The 24,578-nt window shown below is 51.4% G+C and overlaps 2 protein-coding genes across 2 annotated transcripts in view; one reads left to right on the top strand and one right to left on the bottom strand.

The window, feature by feature from the left end:
- Window positions 1-5,292: 5,292 nt before the first annotated feature.
- On the bottom strand, window positions 5,293-12,332 carry Creld2 (cysteine rich with EGF like domains 2). The gene is made up of 10 exons (XM_021183492.2): window positions 12,109-12,332; window positions 11,930-12,012; window positions 11,338-11,448; window positions 10,752-10,843; window positions 9,852-10,028; window positions 8,833-8,928; window positions 8,186-8,269; window positions 7,352-7,447; window positions 6,790-6,930; window positions 5,293-5,594 (listed from the first exon to the last, which is right to left on the bottom strand). Exons 1-10 carry the CDS (start codon window positions 12,229-12,231, stop codon window positions 5,545-5,547), a joined length of 1,053 nt encoding a protein of 350 aa, XP_021039151.1. The 5' UTR covers window positions 12,232-12,332; the 3' UTR covers window positions 5,293-5,544.
- A 191-nt stretch (window positions 12,333-12,523) lies between these two features.
- Window positions 12,524-24,578, top strand: part of Alg12 (ALG12 alpha-1,6-mannosyltransferase) — a 13,646-nt gene continuing 1,591 nt past the window's right edge. The window contains exons 1-7 of the mRNA XM_029469525.1: window positions 12,524-12,685; window positions 15,535-15,722; window positions 15,799-15,931; window positions 16,338-16,511; window positions 17,148-17,342; window positions 19,405-19,508; window positions 20,041-20,265. Coding sequence (XP_029325385.1) covers window positions 15,558-15,722; window positions 15,799-15,931; window positions 16,338-16,511; window positions 17,148-17,342; window positions 19,405-19,508; window positions 20,041-20,265 — 996 coding nt within the window. The 5' untranslated portion in view covers window positions 12,524-12,685; window positions 15,535-15,557. The remainder of the gene's footprint in view (window positions 12,686-15,534; window positions 15,723-15,798; window positions 15,932-16,337; window positions 16,512-17,147; window positions 17,343-19,404; window positions 19,509-20,040; window positions 20,266-24,578) is intronic.

Here is a 24,578-nt window from a genome sequence, read left to right as displayed (position 1 = left end):
TCAGGACGAGAAGCAGGCATCTTGCTCCTTCAGGGGGCTGGAGGGCATACTATGTAGCCATACCCTAGGGAATACCAGGAGGGGCTACAGTGGAGTTCTGACGGAAGCTGTCACATTAGAGCTGTGACAATGACGTGGACAGTGGTACGGGCAGCTACTTTTGGCTGTCAGTGGCCGGAATGCGGCTGGTTGTTTGAGAAGCAGGTTGGCGTGGGGCCAAAGGCCTGGCTAAGGTGAACAGAACACCGTGTTCCTGGGGATAGATGGGCAGTCAACCAAAGAGCTTAGCCTGCAGGGCAGAAGAAAGCAAGGATGCGTGACAGGTGACCAGGATAGTCACTGGTTATGACCCATTGCCCAGTCCAGACTCAAAACCCCTTAAGGAAGCTGGGTCCCAAACATTAAAAATCCTACCTAAAGGGTCTGGGCCACTGGTCTGGAGGACTGTACAGAAAGAGAGAGCGCCCCAGACCCAGTCGTGTAAAGAACCAGTCGTGTCCTGACATTGATGCCCTGAGGCACTGGTATGGCTACCCTAGTGTGGAATCAGCAACATCTCACCTGCTAACGGTGAGTCTGCACCTCCAGACACCAGGCAACACCTTCCCAGATGCAGAGCAGTCAGGCATCAGTATGGATTCTGTCCTTGGTCATTCCCAAGAAAGGTTGTCAGGGGACATGCTTTAAAGACCCAAAGGATGCAAGGGTGGTCATTTCACAGCAGCTCCATCCATCCTACGAGTGTGTCTACTACAGAAGACAAGTGGATGGGTCTAGGGAGAGGAGAGGAGATGTCCCAAAACTGTCTGAAAAGGGGATAGAGGTGCCATCTTTGCCACAGCAGGACTCTTCAGCTCCAGGCTTGCATAGCCCTTGCAGGTCTGTGTACTTTAACCACCTTGCCTAACAGAGGATCCATATACTTGTGTTTATGACAAGTCATGGTTGAATGTTTCTGCCTAGGGCGGTTAGGAACTCTTGTCTTCAGGGAAGTCTCATGGCTTGAACGTGCTGGGTGACTAAGAGTGGTAAGACTCGGTGGGGCCAGCGTGCTAGAGTAAATGACCTCCAAAGCAGGCCTCTCAGCTACAGCCTGTGCCCTCCCCTGGATGACACACACCTCAGGCAGGACGGTGGGTGGTCAAGTGGTGAGTGGTGGGTTGTACACTTGGGAAACCTTTAGCTGTATACTAGGGACACAAAACAGTAGTTTTGAATAGGGAGAGCTCCCAGTGAGCCACACATAAGTGGCCTGGCTTCCATATCCTGGAGTCTGACTCCAGATTGAAAGGCTGGGTAGGAAATATGGGGTTCCTGGCTGACTGCCTAAGGTGGATCTGTCTCAGAAACTCGGGGTGCAGGGCCAGGCTGTGCACCCACAATGAAAGACAATGCCTGCTGAGTGAGAAATGAAACAGCTGACCACCAACTCTTCTGAGACCATGTTCTTCTAGGTCCGACTGACTGACCACTAGCCCAGTTCATGCTCTGTCATCAGGTCTGCAAACCCAGGGACAGTCACTATGTAGTGCTTCTGGAATGGCAGGATATCTAACTCTTCACCAATAAATTCATTGCTTTGGCAGACTGGGCTTGGCTGGAGTTGGTTTCTGCCACAGCTGACCTTTTCGAGGTGATGAGCTGTTTATTTGCATGTCCCCAGAAGTCAGCAACAGGCACGTCCCATTGATGACATTTTGGACAGCCAGGTAGACAGAATGGCTTAGTCAGGTGTTGGCAACCCTGTCAGTCTCTGAGCACATGAATGGAGGGCTGTGATGGTTTAGACAGAAGCTATGCATTCCCTGGACAGCAAGGCTGCCCCGGTGACCAGGGAATACACTCAGGACAGTGCCCCCAAGAGACTGGCTGCTGCTCTGCCACAGTGGAAGGTTGATTCTCACGAAGCTGCCCACGTACCCAGTGTGGCTCTCCTCGCTGCAGAGATCCTTGACTGAGATTCAGGCTGCCAGCCAGATGCTCCTGTCAGCATTTTTCCTCTGAGGTGGCTGCCTGGAGCTAGCCACTGTGTGATGGTGTGGTGTGGTGTGTGTGTGTGTGTGTGTGTGTGTGTGTGTGTGTGTGTGTGTGTACGTACATGTGTGCATGCATACACGCTGTAGTACCATACACCCGGGAGTGTAGAGAAACACCCCTGGACTCACTCACTCTGGATAGTCATATTGTCCCTCAGATGTGACATTCCATGTCCAGACATTGTACTCTACCATAGGGGCCGGAGTGGCTACTGATAACCACTGCCTAAAAGGAGGGCTTATCATCCAGCCTTCCAGAAGGCCACACTGAGTTATACTTTCCACCAGAGTCAGTTTTGGAAAGAACTACTAGCTGATTCAATAACTTTCCATTATGCCTGCTGAAGGCCAGAGAAGGCTATATCTGGCAAGGCTCCTGACCTGGGTTTATGCTGAGACCCAAAGACCCTGATGAATCTAGAAATGTAGGGTGAGATTCTCAAACGTACATGTGTGTGAGCGTGTGTGTGTGTGAGCATGTGTGTGTGTGTGTGTGTGTGTGTTCCTTAACAGCATGCAAAGAGGGGGTTGGGCTCGAAAGCCAGCATAGGCCCCATGTTGATGCCCTGGAGACTGTTCGGCAGGTAAGGTCCACAAAGAAGGGTGGGCATGACAGGTGTTCTGAAGGAGGACTCGATATGGGCAACAGTACCCAGATTAGGTGAGGGGGGACACAAGACTTCAGGCCACAGGTCAAATGTGAAGCCAAGATTTTCTTCCTATCTTTTGAAGGACCGGTTCTGAATATACTCTCTCACAAACACAGGTGGGAGGGAAGAACACCGGCTTGCCAGGTTCCTGGCTTACTCCAGGTTGCAGCTCTGGGGCAAGGGGGGGTGGGGGGTGGAAGGAGGGACGGATGTCCCTGGAGTGAAGAACAGGCCCCACCCAGACACAGCAGTGTTGGCTTGGCCAGTACTGATCAACAGTGCCACCTGCTGGCCATGTACCCAGACAGGACTGGTGCGGTTCCTGCAGGAACATACATAAGGAAAAGGTAACTCTAGCCTTCCACACAGTCTGCGGGGGGGGGGGGGGGGGGGTGGCAAGGAGCAGAAGGAATCTGGGGTCCCCTGCCCCAACCCAGAAGGCTGAGTGCTGGCACAGGGGTGCCTACATTCAAACCCCACAGTCTATGTTCCTGATCTTCAGCTTGTGAACTCCTGGCCGCTGTGGTCAGGGGACCCCGGTCTGTTGAATTTGCCTACCAGATGAGGTCCTATTTGAGTCTGTCCACATCTCCCAATGGACCCTGTCTGCTGCATATGTTCCAAGGTTCCTCCCCCAAGAAACATTTATTTACTTAAGGAGGAAAAAGTAGCCGTCTTCCCAGGTTGGGAAGAGGTACCAGGTCATCAAATTGGGGGACTCTGGGTTACAAGAGCACGTCCCAGCAGTAGAAATACCTGATCCAAGGCCACAGCACAAACAGTGCCCCACAGTGGCCAGTGCCCAAACAGCAGCCACCCACACCCTGGTCCTTGATTCCTGCAGCTATTCATGAGAAGGCTGCCCAGGCAACCCCACCTTTCACTAGGATGTGTACCTCATCAGTGGCCTTGTGGAGACAGTACCATCAGGGGTCACTCAGCTGTCAGGATGGCTGGCTGGCTGGCTGTGGCGTCTGCCTTCAGTCACCTGAGAGCTGCCTGTGGTACAAATCCTGGGGAAGCAGCAGGGATCCTGGCCTGCACACACAGGTCTGCTTGTCAACCCGGTCAGTGTCCTGACATGAACTCTCTGTCCCAGTAGGTTAAGAGCGACATCTAGGGGACAGAGCCACGCAGGTGGAATTGAACGGAAGCCAAACTGAGGCAGGCCAGATTCTCCATGTTAGGTTCCAGGCGGGAGCTGACCAGAGGGCCCAGTTGGCATGGTGTCAGTTGTGTCTGAGGTACAGGGGAAAGGGCATCTGTCCACTGCCTTCGCCTGTGCACACAGGGGTGCAGGGACACATGCGGGTTGCAGCTTAGGGCATCACAGCAGGAAGAGTGGTAAGGCCAGACCACAGGGACCCCCCAAGGACCATGAAGGCCCAGATCCCTGGAGAGCTGCAGCAGAGGGGCACTGTGTGCTGGCAAGGCCAGAGCTCCTCCAGGGGACACTCAACCTGTGTCCTGACTTTTTCTAATTTTTCTTCATGCCCAGATGAACTGTCTGTCCAGCTTAGCTCCTGAACTTGGTGGCTTCGTCTTTGAACACTGCAGCCAACACTGCCACTGCAGGCTCAGAGGCTGAGTGCCAGAGCAAGTCACCTTCTTGTTACTGAGATAATCAACTTCAACAGAGGAAAAGGCTATGTTGGCTCAGTTTAGGGGTTCCATCGCTCCTTTACCTGGCCACATTGCTTTGGGATGTGGTGTGCGGCACAGAATGGGTGTTTGTGGTAGGCAAGATTCCCTCATGGTCAAGAAAGGAAGAGTGAACCAGGATTCCAATACCCCCAAACCCCTTGGAATTCATGCCCACCTCCCACTGGGCCCCAACTCCTGGTTATCCCATACTTAGCAGAGACCAGGCTTCTAGATAATATGTTCAGCAGCCCCTGAAGCTACATGTCACAATTTGTTTACCCAAGGCAGACCACAGTGTAGGCCAGAATATCACACACACACACACCTTCCTCTACTACGCTGGACACCTGCTCAGGGTCAACTTGCCAGGCACCCACCAAGGTCAGTAGAATCTGAGTCCTCGTGGGGTCCCATCTATCCCCGAGTCCTCATGGGAAAACATAGCTCTATCTATATTCCTGAGTACCCATGGGAAGACATGGATCCATCTATCTCCCTCTAAGCCCTCATGGAAGACATGGGTCCATCTATCTCCCTCTAAGTCCTCATGGGAAGACATGTGTCCATCTATCTCCCTCTAAGTCCTCATGGAAGACATGTGTCCATCTATCTCCCTCTGAGTCCGAATGGGAAGATGTGTGTCCATCTATTTCCCTCTAAGCCCTCATAGGAAGATGTGTGTCCATCTAGCTCCCTCTGAGTCCTCACAGGAAGATGTGTGTCCATCTATCTCCCTCTGAGTCCTCATGGGAAGACATGTGTCCATCTATCTCCCTCTGAGTCCTCATGGGAAGACATGTGTCCGTCTATCTTCCTCTTGAGTCCTCATGGGAAGACCTGGGTCCATCTCTCTCCCTGATCCTCATGGGAAGACATACGTCCATCTATCTCCCAGCTCTGGCAGGACAGGTACAAACTGACTATTGTTAATGTCCACATTCTCAATGAAACAAACCAACACGTCCTGTTCCTGGTGACCTTCAATGATCATTTTTATTATAAAGAACAATATCAAAATATACAAATCTGTGTAAGAACCACCAAGAAATGCAGCTTTTGAAAGGGCCAAGTGAGCATCAGCTGTGTCCGAGTACACAGCTTCTCCCTCCGAAGTCTTCCTGGAGAAATGGGGTTCATGTCCATGGGCCACATTTTCTATAGGTATCCTCTCAATAACTTAAAGGGTGAGTTTGGCTTCTGAATCCGGATGCCCATCACAAATCCTCACGGGAGGGTGGCTGTGTGGGGTTTTCCTCTGTGACTTCTGTCAGAAGACATGAAGGTCACTGAGTTAGTGCCTCAAGGCTGGGCTTGGGTGGGCAGGCAGCTGGTGGATGTGCACTGCTACCCCAGTACCCACCGGTAGGCTCACGCCCTGGGATAGCACCCTGCCTTCCTCCTGACCTAGCAACTTTCTAAGGACAGCTCAGGGTGAGCCCCAACATTCACTAGGGTGCTTAGGCTGACACTCCAGAGTCTTAGCCAAGGCTGAGTAGTGAGGTAAGAGGTATGAGGTGGAGGGCAGGAGTCAACGGTAGGCAATGCTGTCCTCTGGCTGCAAAGGTCCTCTCATCCTTGGCATCTCACTGACCACAGGCAACCACAGGCAACCACAGGCAACCACAGGCGACCACAGCACACTCAGGTGACCACAGTATGCCCAGGTGTGGATGCACAACCGTCTGCTCTGACTGGGCTTCTAGGAAATTCTTCTCACTCTTAGCCACTGAGCACCCACTCCCTTTACATTTCCAATGCTATCCCAAAAGTCCACGTTTGCTCCCCACAGCCTTTGTGCGCCCCCCCCCCCCGTTCCCAATTTCTCTAACTCCCAAGAGTCTGTCAATCTGAGCTGTCTCTCTCAAGAAGGGCTGACCTGGCTAGCACTTATGTGGCTTGGCTTAGAAACAGGTCTTTTATAGATAATTAATAATCAGGGTGGGTCCTGTCCAGAATGACTGGTGGTATCTTTATGAAGAGGGAAGGCTTGCATACATAGAGACCATACAAGGACTAGGAAGGTTCTGGAAGGACTGAGCAGACCCTGTTTTACAGCCTCAGAGCCAGCCACAGACCCTGACCTCGGGTTGGGGGTCCAGAACCCCAGATCACTCTTTTAGGGATCCTGGGGGATTGGTGCCTCAACAAGGCTGCTCGCTCTGCTCTTCATGTCCATCAGTGGGGCTGTCACACTTGGCTTTTCCTGTCTCCACAACCACCTTCAGATCCTACCTGAAGCCACAAACCAAACCCTCCTCTGTATGGCCTCTCCCACACTCCTGCTGAGCCCTCCTCCTCCATGACCCTGCGTGTACACTGCACAAACTTGTCACCTGTCCTCTGCTGTCACGAGGGCAACTCTGTGTTAGTTTCTTACTTAGCAGGTTTTTTGCAAGCATCTGGTTAGTTCCAGCCCTGAGCAGGGCAGGACACCCGACTCCCCGGCTTCTGCCACTCACTGCCTTCTGCTGTCTGCACACAAGCATCTTCTGTCTCCTCAAAGCCTTCCGGACACACGCACACGAAGCTTCCAGGAACATTGTAGCAGTTTTCGTTTTTCCTCTTACAGGCTTTTTCTTCTAGTGAGCATTCATCTATATCTGAAATGAAAATTCTTCATTTCAGTAAGTGACCGCACACACACATACACACTCCCCCCCCCTCATATTACGCAAGTTGCTCATTCACAGTTCATTTATCAATGAGAGCAACAGGATGGGATCATGACTGCCCACCAGAGATGGGTGCTGAGAGCTTCATGGACCTTGGTGGCCAGGCCTCAACTGGCAGAGCAGAGACATCTCAGCGTGAAGATAATAAGCCCAGTGCCCTTGGCAGTGCCCAAGATAGTGGAGGTGACAGCCAAGACCCCTAGAAGCTGGTGTGACATAGAGGCTCAGGCAAGTGTGGCTCCAACTGGCACCACACTGTCTAGGAGGGGTTCCCATGGACAAGGACCCCCTGGGCAGGTGAGGCGTTTCTTCCAGAAAGTTCATCATCCCTAGCAGACAGCTCACTGACCTGTGCACTGTCCACTCTCCTTGGTGTAGCCAGCGATACACTCCTTACAGTTGGCTGGGCCCTTTCCCGTACAGCCCACACAGGTAGAATCACAGTCTAGAGACGTGGAAAGAAGATGTCAGACCACTTCCACTTTGGTGAGGCAAGAGTACCACACCACAAAGCAGACCCTACTGACACGGGGGACTTAAGAACAAAGCCACCCCAAGTTCAGTGACAGTCTGTTTCCCCAACCAAGACCTCAAATAAGAACAGCTAAGCATAGACTGCAGGCTCTACAGTCACAGTCCAGTGTCAGAAAGGACATTGCAGCCTGCTTGCACTACCCAGCAGAATTGTAGACACTGGGTGGCAACCTCGTCCCTGAAGCTCTATGAATCACATAAGACCCTAAAATACTCATAACCCCTGACTGGAAACTTTGGAAAGCAAAGACTGTGAACAAGGCTGGGTGTGTGGTGGTGCACCCCTTTAATCCCAGCACTCAGGAAGCAGAGGCAGGAGAATGTCTGTGAGTTTAAGGCCAGCAGGGTCTACATAGTGAGCTCCAGGACTACACAGAGAGAGCCTCTATATGGATCTGTATGGAGTATATAGAGTTTTCCCTACAAGGGAGAGACTGATGTGACTGAGGAAGGAGCCGGAGGCAGCAGCGCACGCTAAGGCTACTGTGATGTATAAAGTAAGCGCTGCATGGAGATGTGCTGGCTTTCTGCATCATATCTACCACTGATGTTGCCACTTTCAGGTTCCTGAAACCACACCAAGGTCATCAGAGTCACACATGTTGAAGGAAGAGAGAAGCCTACAAAGACCACAGGTCCCAATGGTCACCTTCACATGTGTACGAGCCGTTGACATTCTCACAGTACTGGACATCGCTGCACGGAGATGTCTCTGCTGCACACTCATCCACATCTGGAAGAAAACAAGGCTGTGAGCAGAGCAGAGCAGAGGTGGCAGGGCTGAGGCACCACTCGCACAACGGGAATGTGAGCACCTGAGCCTCCACACAAGCTCAGATCATCTCTTCCTTCAGTAACCCCCCACCCCATCCCCCAAGGCTCAAGACAAGCTTGGGCTGAGCTCTGAATTTGCCTAAGGCCAAGCAGCTGCAGAGGGTGAAAGTAAAACTGGAACAGAGGAAGAGGCTGGGCAAGGGGCACCTGCGGCTCAGAAGACCAAGCCTGTAGCAGCTCCACTGATGGCCTTAGTACAGGGTTTGCTGCACAAAAGGGGCAAGGGCCCAGCAACAGCAGGGCCACACTCCTGGTACTGTGATACTACCAGCTGTGGTGGGGACACTGGTTTAATACAAGTCTGAGTCCCTCTAAAAACCCCACAAGAGTGGCCTTCCACAGCCCCGAGTGGGACGGAGATGAAAGACATCAGATGGGAGTCAGACCTCACGGACGGTCACCCCTGTAAGGAACCACCCCCTACTCTCTCTCCCCACCCCATCTCCACGGTATGCTCCTCACCCACACAGGCATCCTCCACACGTGCCCAGCCCACTTCACACTGGATACAATCTTTGTTGCTTGGACCAGAGCATGTCTTGCAAGACTCATCACAGGCTGGAAAGCAAAGGCTGCATCAGGAGGACCCTTCTGGGAACAGGGTCTCATTGCCTCCCACACTTCAGGAAGGAAGGTTTTTAAGATCGGCAGGAAAATAACAAAGAGCAGTGAAACCAAGAACACAAGCAGCACTTAACACTGAGTGCGATGTCACCACACCCAGCGTCCCTCTAGTCAGTGACAAGGACTGCTATTTCCTTCACAGTCAGTCATAAAACATCAAGTGAACTCAACCGAGGATGTTGCCCTGTGCAGGCAGCAACCATGGTGGCCTAGGAGGCTGGCAAGGCCTGTGCTCCACTAACTGATTTGACAGGCAGAGCTGACCTCAAGTCTCAGAAAGAAGCTGCCCAGGTAACCTTGACAACCCTGATGAGAGCGAGGGCGTTGGGAGGGCAGTGCTCAGGAGTAGCCTCCAAGGGTCCTGGTTCCCTTCCATAGCCATGTCTTGTGGGCACAGAAAGTCCTTGTTCCCTCTGAGAAGTTGTTCGATCGACTACGGATACATCTCAGCCTCTGTATCTTGCCTCCCTCTCAAAAACCACCTGGCAGGAAACTGAAAGACCTGTCCATCCTTCAGGGACAGCCATGTCATCAGTACATTTCAGGTCATATGGAATACGGCCAACTACGTGCTAGGTCATAAAACCAAGGGCATTTGGTACAGGCATGATAGAACCTGTCACACAGGCACTGAACCACCATGTCATTCCCAGAAAGGCTTAAGAAGCAAGTACCTTTCCCTTCCAGGGTAGTTTATGGATACTTCAGAAAGACCATACCGCCAGGCCTCCTGCACTGGATACCGGGGTCAGGAGTCAGGAGGCACTCTGTTCCCAGCTATGCAGCCTCAGCAGAGGGCTGCTCCCCACAGCCTCTCCATCACCCGAGCCGGCCAGACTCTGGGTGCTGGTGCTTACCTGAGCAGATGCTGTGGGTCTCGTTCCTCTGCAAGCTGAAGAAGCCGTCCGTGCAGTCAATACACAGTGGTCCCTTGTAGCCCGCATGACACTGGCAGGACCCGTCGCCCTGTCTGCTGCCATCTCCGCTGCAGTAGCCGTTTCCGCTGCAAGGCCTCTCGGACCCACCCTGGCACTCTTGGAAGACATAAACCTTTGCTTGGAGCATGCCCCAGGGGTTGGAGCATAAAGCCATTGGGGTCCCTTATAATCTAAACCTGGCACCAATTCCTGCTGAGGGAACAGGGGCCTGGAAGCTGAAGGAAAGGGCCAGAGCCAGACACTGACCACCTGGGACCGGCAGGATTAACACTAGAACACCTGTGGGGAGCCAGCTATGGGACCACACACTATGTGCCCAAGAGAAAGAAATCCAACGCTGTATTCAGCATACAATCAGGGAGAAGGGAGCAAGAGCCAGCTCAGACCATGTGCATGCCTGAAACTGAAACTTCTGTCACCGGATCCAGCCCGACTGATCAACATGGCTTGGCTCCAGTCTCAAGGGTCACCTCAGAGAAGGAGCCAGGACTAGGTAAGAATGCTTACCACCCCCAACTCCCATCAGTACAGATGAGGTCACGAGACTGTGATCCCTCCCCTGAACACTCATGAGGGCAAAAGAACTCCCTAAAAACAGAAGTCAGCAGTGATGCGGGAGTCTATGGCTCAAGTTCACAGCACCAGAGCAGGGGTGGACAGCTACGTATCTGAGGAAAGAGGCAAGGTTCCCCAACTCCACAGAAAGAGCACGAAGTTCAAATTCCCTCTGTGATTTTAAACACAAGGGCATCAGAGAGGAGTCATGGGAAGGATGCAGGCTTGGGACTTCCCAAGGGGGGGGCGGGGGGGGGGATGTACCTTGACAGTCTGGCCCGTAGGTGCCTGGAAGACAGCACGCTTTCAGTGTGTGTACACAGAACCACTCAAATAGGTTGGGGTACTCCTTCTTCCTGAGGGTTTAGAAATGGTCATTAAGTCCCATGAGATGCTGGCCCGGAGGCACACACGGCTCAGTGGGGATGCTTCAAGCCTTGGACAGTTTCAAACCCTAAATATAGCACAGGCGTTTTCAAACATACCAGCGGGGGAGTTGACTTTATAAGCTAGGTGTAGTAAGAGATCAGTGACTAACAGTGATAGCCAAACAGTAACGATGCGCTCAAGTGAGGCTTAACCACTCCAATTTTCACTTCTTAACTTCAGGCTGAAGCAACTAACTACCTCAGGTGATTCGGGCTAGGAGGCACTGTCCACGCCCTCAAGGCTATGTGATGGGGGAAGCAAGGGTCAGGTGTGCACAGGACCTCCTTGGAAGCTTCTAAGAGATGGTGGCAGCGCAGGGGTAAATCGGGATGGGATGTAGGATATTTCCTGCTTCTGTAGGTTCTCTACTGGGAAGAGACTGTAAAACTCAAGATCAGAAGACAGGGTCCCGGGTACTCACAGTGTCTGCCACCAAGCCTCTAGCTGCTCCTCCTGCTGCTCCAAGAGTTGGTTGCACTCAAAGTCACTGCTGTCACACAGACCCTCCATGATCTCCAGAAGCCGGATCTCACTGAAACACAAGCACCAGTCTGCTCACTGTACCCATGTCCCTCCTAGAGACTACTTTAGCGAAAAGGGGAGTCTCTACAACCATAGGCAAGGTTAGTCAGTAAGGGGAGGCTAACCGGGGGTGTGCAGCGGATCCAGGAATGGTAGGCCCCTCCATCCCTACAGCATGAGAAGGGGAGCTTATTCCATTAGTCAGGGAAGCCAGAAGTCTCTAGGAAGGTGAGGGGCTCCAGTCTGCGTTTCCAAATGGCCTGTGTGCGTGTGTGTAAAAGCCTTCCAGTGTCTGTGCGCACAGAAGTGGCCGTAGAGAGTGTGGAAACCACAGACCAGTTGAGTGGCCAGAGGCAGGGACGACCAATGACAGGTGTCCACCACCATCGAAGGAGTTCCTCCGTGTGCCGGTGGTCTGCACCGACCCCAAGGTCTGACAACCGATTCACAGACCGCGACCGCACATCCTCGCACTTCTTGGGAACACTCACCTGAATTCGTACTTAGACAGCGTCTTCTCTTCCCACGCCGTGTTGCCGCCACCGAAATTCTTCCTGGCCGTGTTGGCCATCCCCTGTAGAGGAGGTGGCACCAGCTCGATGGGCCACCGTGAACCCCACCGCCAGCCCCTGCCCCAGCGCCGCTGTCCCGGACCCCGCCGCCCGCCCACCTGGTTGAACTTGTCCACCAGCGTCCGGCATCTCTGGCACATCGTCGGCTTCCGGGAGGCTACGGCCCCGGGCGGCGGCAGCAGCAGCAGCAGCCCGAACGCGGCTGCAAGCAGCAGGTGCATGGCGGGAGGGCGGCCCGGCGACCCACCGAGAACTGCGGCGGAGTCTGAGCCTCCGCCCACCGGCCCGCGCGCCGGCCGTTCCCCGGGCTACTTGACTGCGTCGCCGAGGCCCCGCCCACCTTTCACCCCGCGCGCTTCTATTGGCCGAAGGAATCCCCCTTGCCTGATGTGGACCAATTGAGGCTCGCCACGAGAAGCCACCAATGAGAAGGCCCCGGGTCAGCGTCCCGCGAGAATGAGACAGAACCGTAATCTTCTATCCGGTCCCCATGCCCCGCCCTCCACGAGTGGCCATCTTTTCTCCGGGCGGGAAGCGCCCGCTACGATCGCCAGCCTGGGCAGTGGTGGCCATGTTAAGTTCGGGCAAAGACTTGGCTTCCGGGCCCGGTTTCCGCAGCCGGCTTCCTGCCGTGGGCAGTCCGCTCAGTTCCGCGGGGTCCTGCGGAGAGGAGAGGTTAGCGCGCGTCGCCGGGATTGGTGTACTCGGGCGGGAGGTGGCGAAGCTGGGGTTCTTCCGAGCGCGCGTGACGGCCTTTTGAGTTCCTCAACCCGGGGATGGCCCTTTCACTTAGGGGCTGAGCGTGTCCCTGGGGGCGGGACATCTCGCCCGAGGCCCTGGACCGTTCATCCATCCTCCTCACCTGGCGCCCGGAGCTGTCATCCGTAAACAGAGCTCTACATCTGGGTCCCGCTCAGTGTGGTTGAGGGGGCCCCAGTGGTCGACATTTCCTCAGGGGCCTCAGGCAGTGAGTTCACAATGACCTTCCGAACTTTAAGTGACCTGAGGGAGGAGGAGGAGATGTGGACTATGTGTATTTTAAAGAACATCTGACTGTATAAATAGTAACAGTTTCGTCTGGTCTTTGGTTTACAAGTAAGCTCATGTACACCAGCTAACACTTCCAGGTTAAAGCCACAATTTGAACGAATGATTCCCACAGTTCCCTTGGAAGCTTTGGAATCACAATGGACAGGGACGACAGGATCTTTGAAGGGTACCCCCTAATCTGAGGTACCCTCCTCCTCCACGCCACATTTGCAGAGAGTATAGCTTTTAATTTTTTAAAGATTTATTTGTTTTTTTTATGTGTATGAGTACACACGGTAGCTGTACAGAGAGTTGTGAGCCTTCATCTGGTTGTTGGGAATTGAATTTACAACCTCTGCTGGCTCTGTGCGTCAGATCACATTACCGGCGGTTGTGAGCCACCATGTGGTTGCTGGGATTTGAACTCAGGACCTTCGGAAGAGCAGTATAGCTTTTTGGAGTTTGGCTCCTGGAGCTTAGCCATTAGCATCTGTCTTCCCTGCAGCTGCCCCCATTCCCGTGATAGGTGGTTTGTACGTACTGGTGAATGTCTCCCTCGTATTGTTTCTGCTCCTGATTGAGCGTTCCAGCTCACCCTGGTCTCCTGTTGTCTTTGAAAATAGCTAGGCAGGCGGTGGTGATGCACACCTTTGATCCCAGCACTTGGGAGGCAGAGGCAGGTGGATTTCTGAGTTCAAGGCCAGCCTGGTCTACAGAGTGAGTTCCAGGACAGCCAGAGCTACACAGAGAAACCCTGTCTCGAAGAAAACAAACAAAAAACAAAAAAGAAAGAAAATAGCTGCTGTTGGTCCTCAGCAGAACACACACCCCTTTGTGGCTGTGAGCAAGGAGGATCGGGTGAGTTCTGTGGGTAATAGCCACCCTAAAGCTTGGGTTTCCTTCAAAGGTCTGCAGAGCAGATAGTTGAAGCAGTGAAGTTGGAGTCCCTGAAGCAACGCATCTCACACTGCTGCCTCACTCAGTGGCTTGGCCTCTTCCCCATCCTTTTCAATACTGAGGATGGCCTTGAACTTCTGGTCCTCTTGCCTCTTACCCGCTAGTTGCTGGGATACACACATATATTTACATACCTGGGGTTTGTCCGGTTCTGGGGACTGAACCCAGGGCTTTAGGCTCTTAACAAGTTACCCAGGTTGACCTAGACCTCTTGTTTCTCCTGTCTCAGCCTCCCAAGTACTGGAATCCCAAGTGTGCCCCAGTATGGTTTTGTGCCAGCTTGGGAACTTTATGTACATGTTGTTCTATAACCTAATTAGTCAATCGTCGCACTTTTTCAGTTCAGGACTTTTTATTGGGTCTAACTCAGCTGGGCATAGTTAGATGTGGTGGAGTGTTGGCCAGACTCACTGCAGCCTTGCAACCAAACTTGGAATAAGCAAGTGCACGCTGTGGCTTATTTACACTCCACTAAAGTCTTTATAATATGCCTTCGTGCGGGGTTGGGGAATACCTGTGGGGCATTTTCCTGATTGGTGATGTGGTGGGGCCCATCTCACTGTGGGTGGTACTATCCCTGGGCTGGTGGTCATAGGTGCCATAAGAAGGCAGACTGAGCAAGCCATGAGGAGCAAGCCAGTAAGCAGCACTCCTTCTTGACCTCCATCCACATTATCTCCTGCTTCCAAGTTCCTGCCTTGAGTTTCTGCCCTTCGTTTCCTTGGATCGTAAGCTATAAGATGAAATAAACCCTTTCTTTCCCCCAAGTTGCTCTTGGGTGTGGTGTTTTATCACAGAAATGTAAACCCTAACTGAGACAATAGGGAATATGAGCATTATTATATTTCAACAGGTTGGGGCTGGAGAAGTGACTCTGGTTATGAATGCTGACTGATCTTTTAGAAGACCAAAATTCAGTTCCCTGCACCTACACAGCACCTCACAACTGTCTGTAACTCCAGTTCTAGGGAATCAGATGCCCAGACATACATGCATATATACACATATAAACATGCACACATGCATGGGATTTATTAGAGTGGCTTACAGACTGACTGGTCTAGCTAGCTCAATAACGGCTGCCTATGAGTGGGAGGTCAAAGAGTCCAGTATTGTTCAGTGTACAAGGCTGGATGTTTCCTTCAGATGGTCTTCAGTATACACTGGGGTCCTGAGGAAACAGGAACCGTTGCCAATGAAGGAATGGATTTGCCAGTGAGACCAAGAGAAAGAGTAAACAGACCAAGAGCAAGCTTCCTTCTTCCATGTCCTTTACAGAAGTTGCCAGCATACGCTGTGACCGGGTTAAAGATGGATCTTCCTGCCTCATAAGATTTACTTAATAAACAATCCCTCACCGGGGTACTCAGCTGCTTGGGTTTTAGTTAACTTCAGATGTTGTCAAGTTGACAGAATAGCCATCTCAAGGGGTCTTGTGCTTCCTCTCCTCCACATCTTACCTGTGTGGCCTCAAGCCACGTCTTAGGAATGTCTGACCGTGTAAGGTAACAGTGTTCCTTGTCTGTGTCTCTGTGAAGGTTCATGAAGTTTAAAGCTCTACATGGCTGGCAAGAAGTCATCGGGCAGGCGGTCATGGCCGCTTCTGGGGCTACTGGTCACTGTAGCCACCATCCACCTGGTTGCATGTCCCTACACCAAGGTAGAAGAGAGCTTCAACCTTCAGGCCACACATGACCTCCTGTACCACCAGCTGGACATAGACAAGGTGAGGCACTGCACCGAGTGAGTGGACGCTTGCTTCACTCGCCCAGCCTGTGCGCTGACCACTCTTCTCCCTGCAGTACGACCACCATGAGTTTCCTGGAGTTGTTCCCCGGACGTTCCTCGGGCCGCTGGTGATCGCAGCGTTCTCCAGCCCCGTGGTTTATGTGCTCTCTCTGTTGGAAGTATCCAAATTTTATTCTCAGCTGATAGGTAAGGGCCTCACAGGGGTGAGAGCTGTGACATCACATGGTCACAGGTGGGGTGGGGATGGGGTAGGGTGGGGGTTGGCTGGACTCACTGTAGCCTTGCAGCCAGACTTGGGACAAGCAAGCAGGCGCTGTACCCTAGACTCTACAAAAGTCCTCATGACATACTTCAGCAGCTAGCCAGCCAGCCAGGGCTGCAGGACTGAAAGGAAGTCAGAGGAGTGGTTGGTGTGGGTCTCCGTCCACAAACAGGTCCCATGGCCGTTTCTGGTACAGATGTGAGCTCCTATGTAGTGTCTTGCATATTGTCACTGACTGCCACTGCAAGTGACACTCAAAGAGCCCCTGGCTTCATCTGTGTTTCCTGTTGAGTCACTCACAGCAGTGACTTTTTTGCTCATTTCATTTAGTCAGAGGAGTCCTTGGGCTTGGTGTGATTTCTGGACTCTGGACATTACAAAAGGAAGTGAGACAGCAGTTCGGGGCCACGGTGGCTGTCATATTCTGCTGGATATCAGCCACACAGTTTCATCTCATGTTCTACTGTACGAGGACACTCCCCAACGTGTTGGCCCTGGCTGTGGGTATGTAGCTTCAGGCTCTGCCTTCTGACTCCTCACAGTGTACGCACATCTGCCCCCGGCATTGTCCCCCGCCTCCTAGGCTCCTCATAAATTGCTCAGGATCTCTTCCTCTGGGAGCAGGCCTCTCTGTACTCAGGGCTGGTTCTTCTAGAGAACACTATCCTGAAGCACCTGCGTGCCAGCCCAGCAGACATTCTGTCTGGGCAAGCAGGCTTCCCTGGGGTTGGTCTATGTGCATTTTGGGTTTTAGTATTTTGTGTCATAGTCCTACTATGTAGTCCAAGCTGGCTTTAAATTGTAGATTCCCCTGCCTTAAACTCTGAAGTGCTGAACAGCTTCTAGAGTGTATTTATTTATTTAAGCTTTTGCATGTATGAGTATTCCATATGTATTTAAGCACATAATGTGTGAGCAGTACCTTCAGAGGCCAGGAGAGGGCATCAGGTCCTCTGCAACTGGAGTTACAGACAGCTGTGGGCTGCCCTGTGAGTGCTGGGAGTGAAACCTGGGTCTTCTTCAAGGACAGCCAGTTTTTAAATTGCTGAACCATCATTGCTCCAGCCCCTGCAGAGTGACTTGGGGTGGGGTGTTTTATAAGAAAGCGAGCCCCCTTATCGTACGTTTCGTGTTTTGCAGTCTTACCGGCCCTCACAGCCTGGTTGCAGCGGAGGTGGGCCCTGTTTGTCTGGCTCTCAGCCTTCGTCATCATTGGCTTCAGGGCTGAGCTGGCCATGCTGCTGGGCATTGCGCTGCTGCTGACCTTGTACCAAAGAAGACTGACGGTGGCCAGAGTGCTCCGACACGCCATCCCAGCAGGGCTTCTCTGTCTAGGCAAGTTGGCATCTCTGGTTTGTCTGTGTGTATTTCTTTCAGTTTGGGGTTTTGGTATTTTGAGACAAAATCCTACTGCCTTAGTTACTGTGCTGTTGTTGGACATACCATGACCAAGGCAGCTTGTAGAAGGAAACTTTTCATTGGGGCTGGCTTACAGTTTCAGAGGCTAGTCCAGGATCATCGTGGCAGGAAGCATGGCAGCAGGAAGGCAGGCAAAGTGCTGGAGCTACACCCTGATCTACAGGCAGCAGGCAGAGAGACAGAGAGACAGAGACAGACAGACACAAACCAAGATTGGGCCTGGTACATCCTGACCTGCAGACAGCAGGCAGAGAGAATGAGACTGGGCCTGGTGTGGGCTCATTTGAAAACTCAAAAGCCCAGCTCCACTGACACACCCCCTCCAGTAAGGCCACACCGCCTAATCTTTTCTGAACTGTCCACCAACTAGAACCTAAATATTAAAATTATTAGCCCTTGGGGGATATTCTTATTCAAACCATCACACCCACTGTATAGTGCAGGCTGGCCTCCAATCTGAGCTCCTCCTGCTTTAGCCTCCACGGTGCTGAAATGACAAGTGTGTCAGTTTGAAACTTGGTGTGTGCATATTGTGTGGCATCCAGAAGTCAGCCTCAGTGTCATCCCTCAGATTAGCCACCTGGTTTGTTCCTAGATTTGTTTTTAAGATATATTTATTTCTATTTTGTGTGTATGGGTTTTGCTTGCATGTTTTTCTGTGTACTGCATATGTACCTGGTGCCCATGGAGGCCAGAAGAGAGCATCAGATCCCCTGGTACTGGAGTTATAGACAGGTGTTAGCTACCATGTAATTGCTTCAGCCTCATACCTGGGATGGGTGGGGGTGGGGGTGAGTAGGGGTGGGGGTGGTTTCTTGAGACAGGTCTCTACATAGCCCTGGCTGTCCTGGAACTCACTTTGTAGACCAGGCTGGCCTCGAACTTACAGAGATCCACCTTGTAATCTAATCTCCCTAGCACTGAGAGTAAAGGCACTCACCACATCCCTGACCCATCCCTGACTTTTCCTGTGGGTTCTGGGATAGAACTCAGGCCTCCCCTTGCAAGGAAAGCTCTTTACTAACCTGTTATCTCTACCCTTGAGATTTGTTTTTTATTACACTTAACTGTGTGTGTGTGTGTTCTCACCACAATGCACATATGGAGGTTAGAGCAAGAGCACAACTTGCGGGAGTCAGTTCTTTTGTACCACCATGTCGGTCTCAGGGATTGAACTCAGGTCATCAGGCGTGGCAGCAAGTGCCTTTACCCACTGAGCCATCTCACTGGCCCCCAAGAAACCTTTTTTAAATTTTATTTTATTTTTAATTATGTATATATACATGTATGTGTCTGTGTGTGTGAAAATATGTGTGCGTGATTGTAGTCACCCCTAGAGTCCAGAAGAATACCCAGGAATTGTGACAGGCAACTGTGAGCCTTCCCTTGTGGCTTCTGGGAACTAAACTTGGGTTCTCTGAAAAAGCAGTATTCACTCTTCACTACTGAGTCATCTCTCTAGTCCCCTTTATTTATTTATTTATTTTTATTTTTTTGGTTTTTTGAGACAGGGTTTCTCTGTGTAGCCCTGGCTGTCCTGGAACTCACTCTGTAGACCAGGCAGGCCTCAAACTCAGAGATCCGCCTGCCTCTGCCTCTCGAGTGCTGGGATTAAAGGCGTGCACCACCACGCCTGGCCCCTTCATTTTTTTAAAAGATGTAAACAAGATGGTCTGAACTTTGGCAGCAGTAGAACATGCCATTTCTGTCCCAAAGGTAGCTTCTACTTGGAAGCCTGCAGCCACCACTGTCCTTCAGGCTGCTTGGACAGACAGGAGGAGGGCAGTATACACTGGGGAAGATACTTGATGAGAGATGGTGTCACACACCATCAACTCCTTTCATGGGAAGCCGCTGGCAGTTTCTGTGGCCGGCAGTAACTTTGTGAGGCAGTTAAGCACAGTGCACATGTGGGTTGAGGCTTGAATTTTATAGTTGGCCATGTTCCTTACTGAGGACACTTCTGTTCTGTTATTAGGGCTGACGGTTGCTGTGGACTCCTATTTCTGGCGATACCTTGTATGGCCGGAAGGAGTGGTGCTTTGGTACAACACAGTCCTGAACAAAAGTTCCAACTGGGGCGTATCCTTTCAGTATTAGGGGAGGAATGCCCATGACCCTGACCTCTATCCACTCAGCCAGCCAGTCTGGCACAGGTTGGGTGGCTGTCTGAGGGTCAGGACAGCAGCTTCTCCTATGGCACACACCTGGCACTCTCTGACGACATCTCCCCGAGTATCACCTAGTCACACCCATAGTCCACAGGGTAGCTGCGTTTCAAAACATTTACACAGAGTGCTTCAGATGGCCTCATGGTAAGAAAGGATAGCATAGCTACCACTTGATAACATACCATCCTGATCTTTCAATACTGGGAAGAAAGGAAGAAAAGCTAAAGGGTTTCCCGTAGTCCTCTGTGGGGCTCTCAGTTACACTGTAGCAGCAAGGGTATGCTGTGCCCAAGATCGGTCATCCCCATACCTCCTAAGCAGGTCTCTGCTGTGTCTTTTGGCATAGCTGACTGGGCCTTTATGCTGTTACAATTCTTAGTTCCATTAAGTGGACAGTGACTCTGTCTCTGACAAATTCATGCCTCCTTAACCCTAACCCGAAGACTTCCCCACTCCTGTGGTATTTCTACTCAGCCCTGCCCCGAGGCCTGGGCTGCAGCCTTCTCTTCATACCCCTGGGTGCAGTGGACAGGAGGACCTATGCACTGGCCCTGCCAAGCCTGGGATTCGTGGCTTTATACTCACTCCTCCCACACAAGGAGCTGCGGTTCATCATCTATACCTTCCCTGTCCTCAACATCATGGCTGCCAGAGGCTGCACCTATATGTGAGGGTTTCGTCCTTGAGACACTTGTCTGCTCTTCACTTTGACTGTGTTTTCTGGAGTGCTGGTTTTAGTTACCAGGGTGATAGGCACTTGTAAAGGTTCGTCAGGAATAGATTGCCCTGGGCGGTGGCAGGTGGCCAGCCTGGTCTACAGGACTACACAGAGAACCCCTGTGGGGGGAAAGGAAGGAAAATAGATTCGCTGTGCAGGGAAGCACATGCCTTTGTTCTCAGCACTCGAGAGGCAGAGGCAGGTGGGTGTCTGTGAGTAAAAAAGAGTATTTGGTTTGGTACACACTTAAGTTCAAGTTCCATCATTGAGTGTCCTTGTCACTTGAGCGGATTTCTGATAAATTGGCTGTCTGTGGTTCTCCATGTCCCTGGAGGCCTCTGCTCACTGCTCGGTATCTCTTCCTGTGTTTGTGAGTCTTGCTTCTGTCTCTTCCCAGCACCTTGCTAACTGTCCCAGAGGGTCATGGGAGAGATGGCCAAGGCTTCAAGCCTGGGAAGTGTCTGGTCCTAGATGGGTTCCAGGGCTCTAAATGATTGATCAGGTGGAGGATGTTCTTGGTCCAGGCTGGTGGGTGGCTGGAGAGCCTGAGCTGGTGCTTCTGGTTAATGGTGGGGACACAGGGAGGCTGTGGCTTGGGCTCATGTGGAAGATGGTGTGGGAGTTGTTGGGACAGGAACAACGGGTGATACAGATGAAGGGGAGGTGAGAGAACAGGTGATGTGACTGGTGGTTCAGTAAGGTGGTAGGGTCAGCTAGTGGTATAGGTGTTAGGGGGCAGGCAGGCTATGAGGAGGGTTACCTGGGCTGAGTGTAGCTAGCTCATAGTGGTGTGGGCTCCACTGACCTAAAAGGTTCACTCTGCCCCTCTCCTCCTTTAGACATGAAGAATGCCCTGGGAGCCAAAGCAGGAGCCATGGGCCACGTTCAGGACTCGGAACTGCTGAGCCTGGTTTAGGGTGCTGAGAGGGGCAGAAGTCTTGGAGAGCTGGCTAGGCCCAAGTGGGCTAGGATTCCAGAGGGGCACAGAGGCTCACTTACTTGAACACTTGGTCCCCAGCTGGTGGCACTATTTCACTATGTCCCTCAGCTGAAGTAAAGTGAGTGAACTTCTGCAGAAAGTTTGAGGCCAATGGTTTTAAAATTTGATTGGTAGGCAGGGCAGTGGTGGCGCATGCCTTTAACCCCAGCACTTGGGAGGCAGAAGCAGGTGGATTTCTGAGTTCAAGGCCAGTCTGGTCTATAGAGTGAGTTCCAGGACAGCCAGGGCTACAGAGAGAAACCCTGTCTTGGGGGGGGAATTCGATTGGTAGACTGTTTTTTTAAAGGGCAGAGAGCAAACATTCTCCTTTCTGTGGGCCACACAGTCTCTGTCACAGCTACTAACTGCCATTGCTGTCAAAGTCAACCTCAGAGACAGAGATGCTCCTGGTAGGGACAGTGACAGTATGGAGGCAGCGCCATGTCAAACCCATCAGTGCTGGCTCACAGTATGGCCTTTAGTGACACTGGGGCAGAACAGAGGAGAGCCCAGGGTCGATTTGGGGGTGATCAGAGCTGCAGCTCACACACCACGGTTCAAGCTGAAGTCTGCTATGCTTTTCTAGACCCAGTCAGGCCTTAAAGGCAAACCCTGGGAGAAGTGGGGATGATGTTCGTTGACTACAGCAGTCTAGATGGAGCAGGGTAGCAGAGGCTCACTCACACCTATAACCGCAGTACTTGGGAACACCAACTTGAGCCATCCCAAGTTACACAATAAATTCCAGGTCATCCTGAGCTGTACAGTGTGAGCCTTTCTCAAACATGAAAACCAGAGAAAGGGCTGGGGATGGAGCTCAGCTTTAGAGCATTTGTCTAACATGTACAGAGTCAGCCTTCAGCACAGCATAAATTAGGTGCAGTTATACTTGCTTGTAGACCCACTGTTAAGGAGGTGCAGGTTCAAGGACATCTTTGGCCATATACCCATTCCAAGACTAGCCTGGACTACATAAGACCCTTCCTAAGTAAATAAATAAGTTTCAAAGAATCTAGATCCGTGCAGGTAGGTAGCAAACTGGCTTAGACAGGATGAGTTAGAGAAAGCGTGTAAACCTGTTCCCAGAAAGTGACCCAGAGACCAAAGATAAAGACATTCTTGGAGCTGGGTGCACACGTGTAATCCCAGTGTTCCCAATGCCAAGGAGTGGGTATCATGGGTAAGCATGCTGTTGTATAACCATGAGGATCTGCATTGGGGTCCCCAGGACCTATGTAAAAAGCTAGGTGTTGCCACATGCTAACCTGTAACTCCAGCACTGTGGTAGTGATGATGGGCACAGAAACAGGAGGATTCCTATGACTTAGCCTAATTGAGAAAAGGGGTGGGGTGGGGTGTGGGGTGGGGGAAGTACAGTTGTTTATAAAAAAAAAAAAAAAGTCACTATCTCCTGCCCTACACCCTTGGCAGGTTGAACCTTGGTGGGGACTCCAAGCCAAGTCAGTGGGCCCAACCATTTCACTCTCAGTAACTCAAGGCCACTCAGATGACTTTACCTCGGATCACAGAGCAAATTCCAAAGACCTCTCCCAAGCAACTTGTCTTAAAATAGGCAGGAACTTTGCATCCTTTAGCATTCTTAGCTATGGAGGCTTTTAGAGGCACACCCAAACTGCATCATCTCTACAGCATACACTTCACTGACCTGACAACTACAATATCCACTTAAGCTCTTATATTTTGCTAACAATTAGATTTTCTACGTATAGTAATCAAATATCCTGCAGCATTCCGTGTCCAATGAGAGGCACTATCTGAAAGGAAGAAGATAGTGACAGAGCAGGGCACCTGCTGTCCTCTGGGTTCTGCACATGCACACCTGGATCATTCATCCCCCAACAGAAAATACTGCTCTCTCCCCACTAACCATAGTCTGTCTTGGGAAAGGGAGGGAGTGAGACTGAGCCAGTCCCAGGACTTGGTGGAGTGTTGGGCTCTCAGCAGGCAACCACAGGGTGTATGAGGCTTGACCTGGGGACGCCAGCATGCTGAAAGGGACCTTAGTACAGCACTCCTGGTTGAAGTCGGCCTCCCAGTCCTTCCATTTTGGAAGTCTGTTTGCTTTGTATGATTTATTTACACACAAGAGAAGCAAACAGTGATGTGGGGTCTGTTTAATGCCCTTTCAAAAGCTGGTATAAACTTGAATTGGCATCTAGAGTGGAAAATGGAGGTTTTCTTATTTTAGATTACTCTGTGTGTGTGTGTGTGTGTGTGTGTGTGTGTGTGTGTTAGTGGAGAGGTGCACTGCTATGGTGTGGATATGGGGTCCATTCCCTTTCCACCTTTGTGTGAGTTCTGAGGTCATAGTCAGGTTACCAGCTCGAGTGGCAAATGCCTTTATGCACTAAGCTGTCTTCCTGGCTCTTTATGTTTAGAGGTAATCTTGCCATGTAACCCAGGCTGGCTTCAAATCTGCCATCATTCTTCGGCCTTCCCAGTGCTGGGGTTCTAGGTCTGTGCCCCTGTGCACAGCCACAAAGTTCTTCAGCAGGTATTTTAGTCATTTGGTTAGTTGAGTTTTTGTTTGTTTGGTTGGTTGGTTTTTTAATCAAATTTTTTGTTGTTGTTTTTTTATTTGTTCACTTTTTTTCAAGGCAGGGTTTCTTCTGACTGTTCTGGGTGGGACACATGCTGTAGACCAGGCTGGCCTTGAACTCACAGAGATCCTTCTGCCTCTGCCCCTCTGCCCCTCTGCCTCTGCCTCATGAGTACTGGAATTAAAAGCCACCACCACCTGGCTATTGAGTTTTTAAGTCACATTTAACCTAAGCACAGGCTCAACACCCTTCCTGTCTCCATATGACAATTAAAAGAAATTTATAAGCACATTAAAAAGAACAGATGAGCCAGGCTTAGCAGGGGCACACACCTTTAATCTCAGCACTCAGGAGGCAGAGGCAGGTGACTCTCAAGCTGAGTTCAGGGCCAGCCTGATCTACAGAGAGAGTTTCAGGACATCCAGGGCCACACAGAGAAACTGTGTTTCAAAAAATATATAAATAGATAAATAAAACAAAAAAGAGAACAGATAGGGGGCGCTGACACGAGCCTTATGTGTAAACCAAGTTAGGTAGGAGCAAAAGGTATGCACAGTTAAGTAGTCTTGGTCCCCTGTGGCCTGGCGTACCATTATCTTAGCTGTGGTTCTGCAAGGCGGTGAGAAGACAGTCTCAGTTATCCTAAGATGAGTATTCCTGCTGGGGCAGGTGTGTGTGTGTGTGTGTGTGTGTGTGTGTGTGTGTGTGTGTGTGTGTGTGTGT

This window comes from Mus caroli, chromosome 15, assembly GCF_900094665.2.
Source record: "Mus caroli chromosome 15, CAROLI_EIJ_v1.1, whole genome shotgun sequence".
Taxonomy (NCBI): Eukaryota; Metazoa; Chordata; class Mammalia; order Rodentia; family Muridae; genus Mus; species Mus caroli.
This window is presented reverse-complemented; position numbering and strand designations above follow the sequence as displayed.

Bases quoted from the DNA above. Each gene is read 5' to 3' on its own strand.
- Creld2 (XM_021183492.2), bottom strand. From the start codon at position 12,231: ATGCACCTGCTGCTTGCAGCCGCGTTCGGGCTGCTGCTGCTGCTGCCG. The intron at 12,013-12,108 runs GTGGGCGGGCGG...CCTCCTCTACAG, and splicing joins TGGTGGACAAGTTCAACCAG to GGGATGGCCAACACGGCCAG. The intron at 10,844-11,337 runs GTGAGTACCCGG...CTAAACCCTCAG, and splicing joins GAGGCTTGGTGGCAGACACT to GAAGAAGGAGTACCCCAACC.